This window comes from Anarrhichthys ocellatus, unplaced genomic scaffold (genome assembly GCF_004355925.1).
Source record: "Anarrhichthys ocellatus isolate YVR2014 unplaced genomic scaffold, GSC_Weel_1.0 scaffold11, whole genome shotgun sequence".
Lineage (NCBI taxonomy): Eukaryota > Metazoa > Chordata > Actinopteri > Perciformes > Anarhichadidae > Anarrhichthys > Anarrhichthys ocellatus.
The window spans coordinates 3,435,149-3,449,467 of record NW_022280041.1 but is presented as its reverse complement, the minus strand read 5'-3'; the positions used below and the strand labels follow the sequence as shown (position 1 = coordinate 3,449,467).

The 14,319-nt window shown below is 47.1% G+C and overlaps 1 protein-coding gene across 7 annotated transcripts in view; it reads right to left on the bottom strand.

The window, feature by feature from the left end:
• Nucleotides 1-432: 432 nt before the first annotated feature.
• clcn3 (chloride channel 3) overlaps nucleotides 433-14,319 on the bottom strand; it is a 20,670-nt gene continuing 6,783 nt past the window's right edge. For 4 of the 7 annotated variants that reach the window (XM_031850737.1, XM_031850739.1, XM_031850738.1 and 1 more), the window contains 13 exons: nucleotides 9,514-9,674; nucleotides 8,573-8,672; nucleotides 7,845-8,032; nucleotides 7,579-7,701; nucleotides 6,887-7,093; nucleotides 6,674-6,754; nucleotides 6,271-6,523; nucleotides 5,789-6,081; nucleotides 5,516-5,702; nucleotides 5,010-5,408; nucleotides 4,711-4,927; nucleotides 3,628-3,703; nucleotides 433-943 (listed from right to left, as the gene is read on the bottom strand). In XM_031850737.1, coding sequence (XP_031706597.1) covers nucleotides 770-943; nucleotides 3,628-3,703; nucleotides 4,711-4,927; nucleotides 5,010-5,408; nucleotides 5,516-5,702; nucleotides 5,789-6,081; nucleotides 6,271-6,523; nucleotides 6,674-6,754; nucleotides 6,887-7,093; nucleotides 7,579-7,701; nucleotides 7,845-8,032; nucleotides 8,573-8,672; nucleotides 9,514-9,674 — 2,459 coding nt within the window. In that variant the 3' untranslated portion in view covers nucleotides 433-769. Of the gene's footprint in view, nucleotides 944-2,747; nucleotides 2,786-3,627; nucleotides 3,704-4,710; nucleotides 4,928-5,009; nucleotides 5,409-5,515; nucleotides 5,703-5,788; nucleotides 6,082-6,270; nucleotides 6,524-6,673; nucleotides 6,755-6,886; nucleotides 7,094-7,578; nucleotides 7,702-7,844; nucleotides 8,033-8,572; nucleotides 8,673-9,513; nucleotides 9,675-14,319 lie in introns of all 7 variants that reach the window. The other 3 variants (XM_031850743.1, XM_031850746.1, XM_031850744.1) reach the window with 2 other exon arrangements.

The following is a 14,319-nucleotide window of genomic DNA, read 5'->3' as shown; positions in this document are numbered from 1 at the left end:
CACACACACACACACACACACACACACACACACACCCCCCCCCCCTTGGTAAAGCCTTCCCATATACACCAACGTGCGTCGGGAGAAGCCAGCGATCATGGCTTTCTGCCACATTTTGTAGGGACGAGGTGAGGAGCAGGTGCACGTCCTCTCACTTCCAATGGTAACCTGGCTGGAATGTAGTGGCGCTAGGTGACACACACACACACACACAAATAAACGCGTTCTCTCTCACACACACACACACACACACATCTAAATCACAGGTAAACAATGTATTTCTCTGGAGGACGGACGGGTCTGGGGAAGAGGAAAGTGAGTTTACTTGAACAGACGCCTGGAGGTTTCAAGGTCCCTCATCGCGTCCCTCATCGGCGGTTCATTCTGACCTTTGACCCCTGCCAGGCGACGTCTACCACGACCTCAGCGGAGACAAGGGTGAGGCACATGAAGAGTGCAAATGGGTGTCTCTTTACAGGTTATGTGTATGTGAAAAGAGCGCATGCATGTCTGAGGTGTCTGCAAGTGCAAAAGTGTGTTTTTTGTGTGATTTTGTACGTGTGTGTTGTGTGTAAAAAGTGCATTCCTCATGTGTTTGCCGTCAACCCGTGAACTCCGTGTGTCCTCAGCAGCCAGAATCACAATAATAAAAGTCTCATATTAGGTCTGTTATCGCGTACGGCCGGTAAGTCTCTGGGGGCCTCAGTCAGTCCGCATTGTCCAGGGTCTACCGAGCTGAAAACTAAAAAGACAAAACGGGGTCCGAATGTCAGAGATTGGAGCCGTCCAGGAGGTGCACCTCCTCCTCGCTGTCGTCCCCTCCTCCCCCCCGGCTGTCCTGGAAGGAGCGGATCAGTTGAACATGATGGACTCGGGATCTAGGTTTGCCATTTGAGCCATGTGACGGAGGATATCTTTTTTTGTGATAATACCAAGAAGCCGCCTGCAGAGGGAGACAAAGGAGGGAGGGAGGAACGAGAGAAAGGAGGAGGGTTAGAGGAGTGAGGAGGTGCCGGTGCTTTGGAGTGAAGGAGAGAAAACATCATGCTTTTGTTGGCAAGTTTTGGTCAAATGGCGAGATTTTTATTGGAATCATAAAATACATTTCTGGACATTGATCGATCGGAAAGCCAACAAAAACACGAGTCTCTGAGGAAACAAAAGTGAGCAGCAGGAGAGGAGGGAGTGAGTAACCAGAAGGAAAAAAGGAGTGAAAGCAGGTCTGAAACAGCACCAAACTACCAGAGGGATGGGTGCCGTTTCACACGCTGCCACAACCGTTCTATGTTATCGGTCCAAAAAGGCTGACAGGAAGGAAAACCTGGATCCTACAAGGAGACAGGAAGTAGTGAACAGGACGTGGAGAAGAGTTAGAACCTCTGAGAAGGAGAAGAGGAGACGACCTCGTCACAGGAGTCAGAAACCTTTGAAGAGGATGGATGTGGAGACGGATATTTCATCTTTAAGGATGTACCACTTTTAATTATATTAGAACTTATCAAATCTGCTACTTTTGTGTTTCTTATGTAACGAGATTTCTGACTCAGGTGACGGAGCCGCCTCCTTCTTCTTCTCCCTCTCCTATAAAGCACATTTACCTGATCGACCCCGCTAACAAAGACCGGGTCTGTATCAGTTACACGTCTCTAAATACTCAACGTTCATCCTGCTGATTCAAGAGCACATCGCAGGCTGCGTAAATGTAAAATGGCTTTGACTTCACCAGCTGTTTAAACAGGATTCTTGTGCTCTTGAACGCAGCTGGAAACGTAGTCTGAGGTCAAGTGAAGAGAAGCGTCTGAAGCTGCTACAGAGCCAGAGGAGAGCAGAGCTGGGTCCAACAAAAAGCTCAGGAGGCTTTGTTTTAATACTGTCATATGTTCATGTGTTGTTCACTAGGCTTTCAGCTTCATTTGAACCCTAAAAACAAGAGAATAAAGTGCAAACAAAGTGAGAAAAGAACCCTTTGAACCCAGGTCTGAGGGAGAGGAGTTGAGATGACCTGTAAGGGGGATTAGAACTACAGCTGCTAGAGCAACAGGAGAAATCAAAAACACACCGGAGAGACGACACACAGATCAGACCCGGGGTGAGATGCTGAGATCTACGACTGTCTCACTTATTTTTAACAAACAGAGAAATAAACAAGAGCAGTCGTAAAGCGCTCAGGATGCCGGGTGCAGATCAGAGTGTGACGGGTCAGCCAGCAGAGTCCAGAGCGGTTTTTATTGTCAAATCCTGGAGAGTGAGCTGTGTTTCAGAATAAATAAGGTAAATCTACTCAAACACCATCTTAGTTTCTTGTTTTTGTAGCTAATTTATGTTTATTTTTTTATGTATTTTAATCCTTTTCACTAATTTGCAATATCTTTTTTATGGGCTTAATTGGCTCGCAAACCTTTGTGTCTGTTGTGTCCCTCGCCTGCAGAGAGCATCAACGTTTCTTATTAGAAGATAAATCTGTTCACTCTCTCTTGAGGAGGACAGGACACGGCTGGTTAAGAGGAAACATTGGCAGGTTAGAGCACGGGATTAGTAATTGCTTCATTAAGGTTATCACTAGCCAGCTCACTACCAGCATTAGTCAACAGGACGTCACTGCACCACAGCGCTCACTACCACTACAGGATGAGAAAAACACGGGAATGAATCGTGTCACTAGAGGTCTGCTCCCTCTCCCTCCCTCCTAGAAACAAAACACCACCCTCTAAAGATAGTAAGACAACGGTGGTCCGCTGGCTACTCGCCAAGTGGGTGTAAAGGCGACGAGTCAGATGCCGTCAATCTGTGGAGAACCAGGGCGAAACGGAGCGGCCGAGAGGGGAGGGCGTTTAAAAACAAAAACAAAAGAAGAAGAAGAAAAAGCAGTCAATAACGAAGGTAGAAAATTGAGGATGAATTCTCAAAATGACATGATCGACTACTGTTGTGAGAGGAAGATGGGGAAACACACAACTGCAGACATGCAAACATCTACTGTTGAGTCTACAGAGGATACATCACAATGACACCACATCTAATGAGAAAAACGAGACGTAGCTCGGTGGACATCTTATTAAAAGGTGCTAGCATGACGCAGCTCACACAACACTAAGCAGCAGAAGCTACAGATGCACTTTAATGGGGATGAGTTGCAAAGCTGCTCTACTCTGCTGAGCCCGTTTCAGACATGGAAGCAGGAACAATGCTAGTAGAGAGCGCTGTCACAACGTTAACGTCAAAGTGTTGAATTGCCGTAACGAGGCACACGTCTGAAAGGGGCTCTGGAGTGATGTGGGTGACAGTTCCCAGAGAGGTCCGACATTGCAGGACCCAGAAAAACACAAGGAAGCACTTCTACATAGGATGACTGGTGAAGACTGCTGCTGGCGATGAAGATGGAGGCCAGAGAGCGTCCATCTACAGATGTTTCTCTACGATGAGCAACTGCATTAGAGGTGAATCCACACCAAACCAACCCATGAACAACAGAGAGCAAACAGCAGGTGAAAGAAGAAAAGGAGGACGGCTAAATGTGTAGCCGGGAACTGTCAACAGTTTCATGCAGCCCTCTTAAGAGGCGGAGCCTACGAGACAGGTGCGAAAGTGTGGGAGGGGTCACATGTGTAAAGGGGTGGGGCTAGTCACCAGGGGCTCCTTGTGCTGCTTGAGCTCCTCCAGATGCTCTAATATATTCTTCTTTGTGATGATGCCCAAAACAATCCTGTAACACACACTCGTTACTCGGTAAACTGCCCAAATAAAAAACAACAAATAAAGGAAAACAACAAACAGAAGAGAGACAGGGAGAGAACAGACAGCAGCAGCACACAAACATACATAACAGGTTGCAACTTAACGTAAATTAAATAGAACTCAAAATTAAAAAATGTAACTCAACTGACACAAAAACAACAAAACTTAGTGTTATAAATGAACTTTGCATGTATAGTGATGGATAGTTTATGACTCATCTATTAAACTAATACGTCTTTAATCTGAAGGTATTATTTTGCAGATTTTCTGGAAAAATTGCACGAAATTTGGATTTACTTAAATGTTAAAAAAATGAGTCTAATGATATTTTTCTTAATGTCAATAAATCACATTACACTAGTAAGTGTCGTCTGTCAATCAAAAACATATATAACTTTTTCTTGGTTTTGGTTGTATAATCAGATTTATTGACAGAAAGTAAAAATATAGAATAACGCACGCTTTATCCTTTAAAATGTTTAAAAAAATAGTTTAACATAAGGACGTAAATGAAAACAAACTGATTGCCACAGCAAACTGAGAGAAGTGATCTGTAAATAAAGAAGAATTGAACACAATCCGTCTTGTAACTCCTACATCTCATCAGCAGGCGCCTTTATCACTTCTCAGAATGAGAGCACACATCGACAGACGTTATTGACTATTGACTTATTCCCCAACGTGACACCTGTTATGTAGTTAGTCTTGGCAGCTCAGTTATTGCTCGGTGTGGGGGGGGGTAAGGGAGGTGCAGCACAGCGGTTAGGCCAGGCCATGCAGATTACAGGGGAAACCCAGGGGTTTTTAGAGCCCATGCAACACCGGTCAGTGTGTACATGTCTGTGCAAAGTCTGTCGAACTCAGACGGGTAAGTCAATCATAACAGCACCGGAAGAAAAAAGGACGCGAGAAGGATTTACCTTCCGTTCTTACAGCACATCCTTCCTCTTTGGACGATTTTAACTTCCTACTTACCCGTTGTGAGTGACCAGACACTGGCGCAGCCCCATCTTTCTGAAGATGTCCACCACGATCTCCATGGGGGTGTGGTCGGTGACCGTGAAGGGACTCATGTCCAGGATGGAGCGCAGCTTGAGGGGCCGGGGGCTGTCGGCCGGCAGGGTGGGCGCGTGCTGGGTGAAGTACACCCTGGAGTTCAACATGATGCCCTCCTGCTTGCGACGAGCATTTTCTGTCGATGAGAAAAGACATCACGATCAAAAGGCTGTCCCTTACCGAGTACCGTTCCTGTGCGGAGAAAGAAGTTCAGTTACCGATAGCGATATTGATGTCCCTGCGCAGAGCGAAGCCCACCAGCCTCTGGGACTCCTTGGACACGATCACAGGGAAACCATTATAACTGGTTTCATTGATGGTGCTCTGCAGCTCCTCCACCGTCAGGTCGTCCTGCGTCAGCACCGCTAACGGCGGGTCGCTGCGTCGAGGCCTCATCACCTCCCTGGCCAGCGTGATGTGCGTGAATTCCTCCTTGGCGTCCAGGAACGGGTACCCGTTCAGACGGATGTGGGCCTCGTAGATCCCCTCGCGGCCAAATGCATCGCCCACCCATTTGCTGGTCATGACGGCGGCCATGAGGGGGACGATGTACTCCAACCCGCCGGTCAGCTCGAAGACGATGACGACCAGGGAGACGGTCATACGGGTCACACCGCCTGAAGAGAGTAAGACCATGAACATGAACACACCTCGACACAAAAAGGAGTCTAAAGAAGAAATTTCACCCTTGTATACACCATCACTTTGTAATCCGCTGACTCACCCAGACATGCCGCGGCCCCCACCATGGCGTAGAGCCCCGGAGTGACGCAGTCGGCTCCCACCTCGCACCACTCTTTGAACATGAACCAGTCGTGGTGATAGTAGGCCAGCTGCTCCACGGCGATGCCGACGATTCGCCCTGCGATCGCCCCGATGGCCATGCTGGGGATGAACAAACCCGACGGTACCTACGGACGAGAAACAGGAAGTGGCATTAGTGTTGATAAAGACATCTGCGGCCCCCCTGTTAGGAAAAAAAACATCCAGGCATCACCTTGAGTCCAAAGGTGAATATGGTCATGATGATTTTAAAGATGAGCGCCAGGCACAGCTGCCAAATGGCGGCGTAGACGCCGGGCCCTGACGGCCGGTTGGGGTTGTCGGTGAAGGCCTTGCTGCCGTTCATCTGGCTGCGGTACTGGCAGAGCTGCGAGGACTCCAGCGGGCCGCAGTCGGTGAACAGCTCCTTTATCAGCTCGCTGGTGTTCTGACGGGTGTACGGGTTCGGGAAAGCAACTATGGCCGTGATGGCCGCCACCAAGATCACCTCCAACACCGGGTACTTGCCTAAAGACACGGACAATGCAACATGTTATAATGTGTGAGGCTGTTAACATGCTGTGCCTTTAACCTGGACCTCCAATCAAATACTTCTGCGAGTGCAAACAGCTGATCTTTCTGACAGCTTCATCATTTCCAATGACTTCCACCTCCAGACCTGAGCTGGCTGACATATCCCCAGTCTGAAATACTTGCCGAAGCGCGTCGACTTGCGCCGCCGGCACCAAGCGATGTTGGCTCGGATGAAGAAGGCGCCCCAGAGGCCTCCGAACACTCCCAGGAGGATGAAAGGGATGAGCTCAAACAGGTACCACGGCGTGTGGTACTCCACGTAGAACAGCACCAGGCGGCTGTTCCCAAACGGGTTGATGGAGCGCAGGACGAAGGCCGCCACCAGGGCGGCGAAGAAGGAGCGCCACAGCGTCTTGAGGGGGAAGTAGTAGCTCACCTGGACGAGAGAGAGAGAGAGAGAGAGAGAGGAGATGATCACTTTAAATCGTCATCCTGCCATTTAGAGTGAGCATTATGTTGTGATTTTGGAGCATGGAGAGAAGCTTGAGTCATTTCTGATCAGTTCAACAGTCGACGTGAAGCGTACCTCCTCCAAGCTGAAGAGCACTCCTCCAATCGGGGCTCCAAAAGCAACGGACACCCCGGCCGCCGACGCAGCCGAGAGAACCTGAGAGAACAAAACAAACGCACCTCAGCTGATGTGATGGGGTTTAAAACACACACATATCTTAATAATGAATACATCAGACAATTTAACGTTGCAGCTAAAAACATCGACTTCAATTTCCTTCTCTCCCACCTCTCGTTTCTTGGCCTCGTTCTTGCTGTACTTGGGGAACAGGTAGGAGAAGATGTTCCCACAGCAGCAGGCCACGTGGACCAGGGGGCCCTCCTTCCCCAGGCTGAGGCCGGACGCCACGGCCAGAACCAGAGTGATGGTCTTGATCAACAGGGTCCACTTGCCCAGGTAGCCCCGGATGATAAACCCACTCAGGATGGTTTTGATCTGCGGAGAGAGGAAGAGGTAAAGATTCAAATTGAAGTCTAGCTACAACGGTAGGTTTGATTTTCCACTCACAAACCTGTCACATCTCCCTGCTGCCCACTGAGTGAACAATTTTAAGCCACTTGACGACATTAAAGGGAAACCCCATACGAATGAAGACACGCCTCGAGGACCCCAGAGAGTGCACGTAACTAATTAGACCGCTTTCACGGAGTCAGCTGCAGAGATTTATAGGCTTTCTATTTCATGTGCTACTTTGCGTTTCTGACACCCAGAGCGAATTGATTGGAACATGAGAAAATGAGAAAACCCGAGAGACGAAACAGAACATCTATAATGTGCACGAGCTCGTTCCCTCACTCTGAAACAGTTGCTTGAAAGCCGACTCTCTTGGATGTTGGAGTTTCCCACAAGAGGTGTAAATAAGGTCCCTGCATGCAGCTGCAAGCGACTTTCAAGTGTACCTGAAAAGGGTTTTTCCTCACCTCAGGGATCCCCGAGCCGCAGGCGTAGGGAGCGAACACCTTGACCAGACAGACAGCCAGGAAGGCGAAGGACAGAGCCCAGTAGGTGTACATGAAGTAGTTCATGATGTACGAGCCGGGGCCCTGCAGAGAGGAGAGGAAGTAGAGGAGTCAACTCCTTGGATCTCATGTAATGTACATTTTACTGTAAACACGTAAACATGGAGGATGTTTTGAGGCTGCGTTAGCGGCGATGATGTCCCTAACGTGTGCCTGTGTTAGTCTACCTCGGCCTGCCCCAGTATTAGCTCAGCCCAGCTCTTCCACTGGGGGCACTTGTCCCGCTCAGCGAAGGTGGTCTCATTGGACGTCCAGCAGCACTGCTCGTGGTTGAACCACATGGCGCTCAGGCACACGCCCTCCTTCAGGTCGTTCAACCAATCGGCAGCAATGTCAATCAGGCCAGCCAAAGCACCTGGCGACGAGGGAACCAGGGAGGAAAGGAGAGGTGAGGAGTTAAAGGCAGGGAGGAAAGGAGGGGTGAGGAGGTGAAGGCAGGGAGGAAAGGAGGGGTGAGGAGGTGAAGGCAGGGAGGAAAGGAGGGGTGAGGAGGTGGAAGAAGAGGAAAAAAAGAGTGCGTTAGCTTGCTATTTATGCTACCATTTTTTTATATGAGCCTGTTATCTGTGAGTATTGTGCCCATTCCCCTCCATTTTAAACCTGGATGTTAGAGAAGCTTTCAAACTAAAACTTTGACTAGCTTGTCCTCACAAAGGTTTTCTGGTGGTCAAATAAACAGAAGTCCTTTGTGTTGATCGTTGCTGCTTTAAGGAGAAAGGAAATGCTTCAGTTTGCGGTTAAACGAGAGCAAAAGACGGAGAGAGAGAGAGAGAGAGAGAGAGAGAGACAGAGACAGAGACAGAGACTGAGCTGCCAGAGGCAAAGCATGAGAGAGTCACCAGCAGAGCAGATACCGGCCGTGTGCTTGTGTTGTTTGTGTGCATGTGTGTGTTACCTGAGGCCAAGCCAGTGAGCGTCACCACCAGCCACCCGGACCAGGCGTCGTACAGGCTCTTTGTGAACTCCCATGCCGAGTCCTTCTTCTTGCTGTTGATCTAAAACACACAGTTAGCAAACAAAAGCTAAATGCAATACATAAACAACACAGAAAATTACATTTATAATCTTAGGATGAGCATTATTAAATGACTTAAGGTGGCAGTAATGCAAGTAGGTCAGAGGTTTTTAACTTCTCCCCAATGATAAACAATTCAGTCATCTACTCCGGTGGCTGCGTTTCTAGTGTTGCTTCAATAAAACGATAAAATTCCTGTAAAGCAGGTAAAACGATGTTTGAGTATTCAAATGACATTCAAATTCTCAGAGCTATCGTTTCCAGGAGAGCGCGCGGGCTGTAACGGTGAGTCAATATTTGGATAAAAGTGTTGACAGAGAGAGGTTGTGGACATGAAGGGCAGGAGGCCGACAGTCTATTTTCTGATTCATCATTCATGAGTTCATGCTGATGAAGACAGAGATGCGAGTGAAAACCAACATTTCTTAATTTTATAGATATTAAATGATGCATCTTTGGATTTTCTGTTGATTGTTGCAGTTTCTGTAGGTTGATTGAACTATTCCCCTTCTCTAAAACCCCTAAACTGCTGATGCTGCATAACTACCCAGTTACCCACCATTTGTGCAACCCAAATAAACTGTTGCTCCACAGGAAGTGTCTCATACATCACTTCCCTGTTCAGCAGAGGATGTTTTTTTCGCCAATATGGCTTTTTTGAACTGTAATAAGGCAGAAGCTACGAGGATACTGGAGAGAGACGAGTATCACTTTCTCCTTTAGACGTGAGAGTCAGAGGACGCGTCGTACACACGAGCTGGTTTGAAGCATACTGAGACCGTTGAGGTTAAATATCTTCAGCCGGGCCTCGGTCTCCTCACCTTCCGGTGCCTCTCGCGGTCCTTGCACTTCTCACGGACCCAGTCGATGGTGTGGAAGTCGTCGTAGGTCCCCACACCCGGGATGGGCTCCTCTAGGAAGTCCAGCAGGTGGGTGGTGCTGCTGGGCGCCCCGCCCCCGTTAGACATGACGTAGTTAGACCCTGAGGAGGAAAGATGAGAGTAAGCTCATGGTATAAAAATGTAGTGCTAACACGATTCAACTCAGTACATGAGAGAAACACTGCAGAGCAAAACCACACAGTCACCGCTGAGAGATAATGACACAGCTCCTCTGAGACAAACCCCGCAACGCCTGCAGTCCTTCCCCTCATCTGGAACGTAACAACGAGGGAGTTGACATTTATCTGCACCGCCACGACATTTGTCTCATTATCGGCTTCTAGGCTGCCAGACAACGTGACTGCCCGTAGTTATTGGGTTAAAGGCAGTTAGTTTAGTAATGACTTCGACATGAGTACGATTAGTCACAGCATAGGCTGCGTATCGCATGCAACAACAAAGCACACAATGTAAACGCTGTCCAGATACGATAAATAGATTATTATCTAACGCTCATAACAACAGCATGAGACACTAAATGTCTCTGGTTGATCGGATCTGGTCCGGCTGGATGGATGCACGGATTCAATAAAAGGGCGAGCAAAACATCAGACTCACATCAGCACACACACACACACACACACACACAATATAACAGAGCGAGGAAAAAGAAGAATTATCTCTGCCTGTTATCCAGAAAACCTCTCAGGATTTGCGTGGCTTTCCTGGCTGCATGATCAGAAAATGTCTTTCATGATGTTATAGCTCCGAGACAACAAAGGGGGATAACCAAAATCTAATCAACTTTAACTTGCACGTTTGATCATTTGACATTTGAAATCCTCCCACTTATGACGACGCAAATATGCGAGACGTCTTTATCTGCAACACAAAGGAAGTTCAGTTGTGTGTAACACGGACAAAAGAGAGACGACAAGAGAGCAACAGTTGGAAAATACTGCATTTGTCCAAAGGATTATGCGACACATCACAACTTGTTGATCCTGTCTGTGCACATTGAGAAATATCAGATTCTTTAATATGAAAACAGATGTAACTACGATGTGTTAACAGAAGCTAAATAGTGACGAACGCTGCTCTGTGAACGCACCGAACAAACCAAGTATCCAGTCGTACAAATATGGTAAAAAGCATCATTTAAAGCTTCTGTTATTTAACATATGTATACCTTAAAGGGGAAATACATGGGCAGTTTATCAATTGGAGGGATCAGACGTCGGCGGATGAGGTACAATTTTGACGTTTACCAAGAGATAGCAGAACATTTACCACAGGAACAAGAGATACGAGCTAGAAACAAATCTTATGTCGCTATGTGAAAGTGTTGAGTTATTCTTAGAACAACTGCAATTTAAATTACCAGAAGACAAACTAATTTGGTTTCCCTAAACAAATATTTCCGGTTCGCTCTTTGAAACCGACCTCAAGCGCTCTTACACGGTTAGTTTGTAACGGTCCATCTCGACTTCATTCGTTTATTCTCTCAATGCCACGCGGTCCGTCACACGTCAGTCCGGCGTGTCGCTGCTGAGTTTTCCAGCATCCTGTGATAAGATACAGATGCTGACAGCAGAGGATGTGACCGAGGGTAGAAATTCTACTATTTTAATCAGACAAAGATAACCGTAGAGTACAAAAAAAAAAAAAGGAACTACTGAATGACTTGTTAGTTTCCTGCCAAAAAGCCACTTAAGCGCAGAGAACGCAAACAAAAAATGGTAAAAGTTAAAATGATAATTTCACTCCCTGCATGTCATTTTGTGACGGGTGTGATCTGAAACAAAAGCACCTCAACGTGCTCACATTCAGCAGCTCTCATTCAGATGTGAATGCAGAAATGTGTCCGAGAGTAACGACACACCGGGATTAATACGAAGTCTTGTTGCCGTTTGAGCAGCAAATGTACACATTCCAGTCCACAATGCATTCATAATCTCCTGAGCATAACTCAGCAGCGAACAAGGCCTCATTCATAGACGTTAACCCTCTGATTTAACATTAAAAATCCCTTAAAACGGATCATACATTGACACCAATGCATCCTCTCCCAGCATCCCTACACTGCAGCTGTTACAACAATACAAAAGCTATTACCATATATAATAAATGAGCTTCGTATCAGATCACATACATCTTAGTTTTCATTGTTTTTATCCTTAATAACTGAGACATAAGCGGAAGATAAACCCCGTTTCCCACACTACGAATGTGGGCCATGACACGGCCTTTGAAAAAGAAAGTGCAGCTTATTAGCTCTCATCGGGGGGGCTTTGATGTCGGAGAGGAGAAATAAGTTCGGTGAGAATTTCCTGAAGACGCAGGGACAAAATGGCAAAGTGTTGCTTTTCATCTGGCCGGCAGATGCGTATCCTGTTCAGAGAGGAGTGTGTGTACGCAACTGTTCTACAGTCAGCAGCAGTGAGAGCGCCAAGCTTGGCAGAGATGTCCAGGGATAGTGTGTGTGTGTGTGTAAGTGAAGGGGGTGCAGGGAAGTCTGATATGGAGGTCTGTATTTTCGGACAGGACTGAGATGTGACCTTTTTTTTTGAACATATCAACAGACAGACTTGGACATCTGCGGGCAAAAATACCCCCCGAACAAACTATTTCAAAGGAAATGTTTACGTGGTTGTAAGACCGACTTTCCTTCGAGTCATCAGTTTGCACATCTGCATAGTAAGCACAAGAGAGGGAGCCGTTTCAGTCCGAATAAACGTACTCCCTTAAGAAATGTGCGACACGTCTTGTGGCTGCTTTGGATTCTGGTTTATTGAGGGAAACACTTATTTATTCATATTTTGTTGCTAGTAGAAAGGACTCCATAGCAGAAGTTTTACTGATATATTAAGCATTTCTTAATGCACATAAATGACAACAGTTGCCTCGCTGGTTGATTCAAAATGAATGCTTGAAGACTTTACGGTCTTGTTGGTGCACCTTTAAGGTGTGTGTAACGAATTCCTTCATGTATGTGACAGATTTCACTCGTTCACTAATAAAAGAATCACTACCCATCATAAAGTGAGCGTCGATGTCGAAAGTGGAACAAACTTGATGGCAAAGCAACAGGATATCCACTAGGAAGCACACTATACAAAAAGTAGAAGCAGAAATGCTGACACAGACACAAAAATATGGTCTGTCAAGTCTGGTGCCAATGAACATATTCGTGCTACAAACTGAGTGCTTGTAATGTATAATTTCATTGGTTTGAATACATTTGTACCTGTAAAAAACACCAGCAGTGTGAGACTGTGAAGACGATACAGCACAACGATAACACTGCAGCTCCACACTGCAGTAACTGCTGCAACATTTTAGGATCAGAATGGCTTATTTAGAAAGGAACATTTTCAGCTTCCAGAAGGAAAAAACGTGGGATTTGATTGATGACATATATATCAGACCATCCTGATGATGCAGCACTACTAGCACCCATCAGGGTGACGCCGAGGAAAACAGAAAACCCCAAAAGCGACTGCGTGCAAGCGCTTTAGCCAGCATCGCGCTACACTGACAGAGAGACACGCGTGTGAAGAAAAGGCTTCGGTTTCTTTCCCATTAGAGCAGCGACGCGGCGATTCTGTTCATCAGGGAGAAAAAGCCACGTCAGTGCACACGCAGGTCAAGAACAGCGCTTCTCTAAATGACGACGACGCAGCCTTCCCGTGTTACTATGATCAATGAGGATGGATTCTGTGTCTAACGGGGTGGAGACATTCCAGGTTTCCAGCGTTCCTTTGTGTTGGGCCTACTCTACTGCTGCTGAGTAAATCTGATCAAAAAAAAAAAAAAGGCAGCTGGCTGGGCCAACCTGGATCAGCCCCGGTTGGAGTTGGGTTAGTCTGCTCAGCAGTCATGTGATCAGCATCATAAACTGACCCCGACAACCCTCCTTACAGGCCGAGAAGCCCCGGTTATAGACCGACGCTGGGCCTGTTGACCAGACTGGTGGAATCAAAGTCTGAAAAAAGCCCACCTGTGTTTGTTTACATACGACGTGTTGGTTTCAGGACACAGTGTTTAAGGTAAATTACCTTAAATTGTACGAACACTATGACGAGGTTTACGGGTTATTAAAGCAGGAAACTGTCACAGAAACATATCTGGGTTATAATAGGTATATATAATGGCGTGGATGTACGGTTGGATGTGGTCCTCTAGTGACGAAGATTTCAAGAAAGGAGAAGATCACAAGCTGGACTGTAAACTACGCACGACGCTGTGCATCTGCAAGGAGAGAGAAGCTTGGATTTAGGGACATCCCTCTGCACAAAGTGGACTCACTAGGGGCCTTTTGTCTCTGCTCGCTCACCGTAAGAAATCTAACAAGGCCTGTAGGAACCTACGCACAGGCAAGTGAAAGAAAACTCCCAGAAGGCCACACGGGAGAGAAAAACAAGGACACACACACACACACACACGGTGCGAGAACTCAGATTTGCCGTCACCCCCGAGGACCTCGTTATGGCAGATGTGATGTAAGGCGATCTCCTGAATCTGGCCAACAGGTGTCCGACTCCTCAACGACACACGGCTACGAACATCCAGTTCCAAAGCCTTGACTGTGCCTCTCTCTCTGTGTGTGTGTGTGTGTGTGTGTGGGAATTAAAATGGATGCCCATGGTGTCTGCCTTCAGTCGCTGCTGCTTACAGGCCCGAGCCTTCACACTCTCTCATTATCTCTGGCTGACGTGCACACGCGTGCGCGTGCACACACACGCG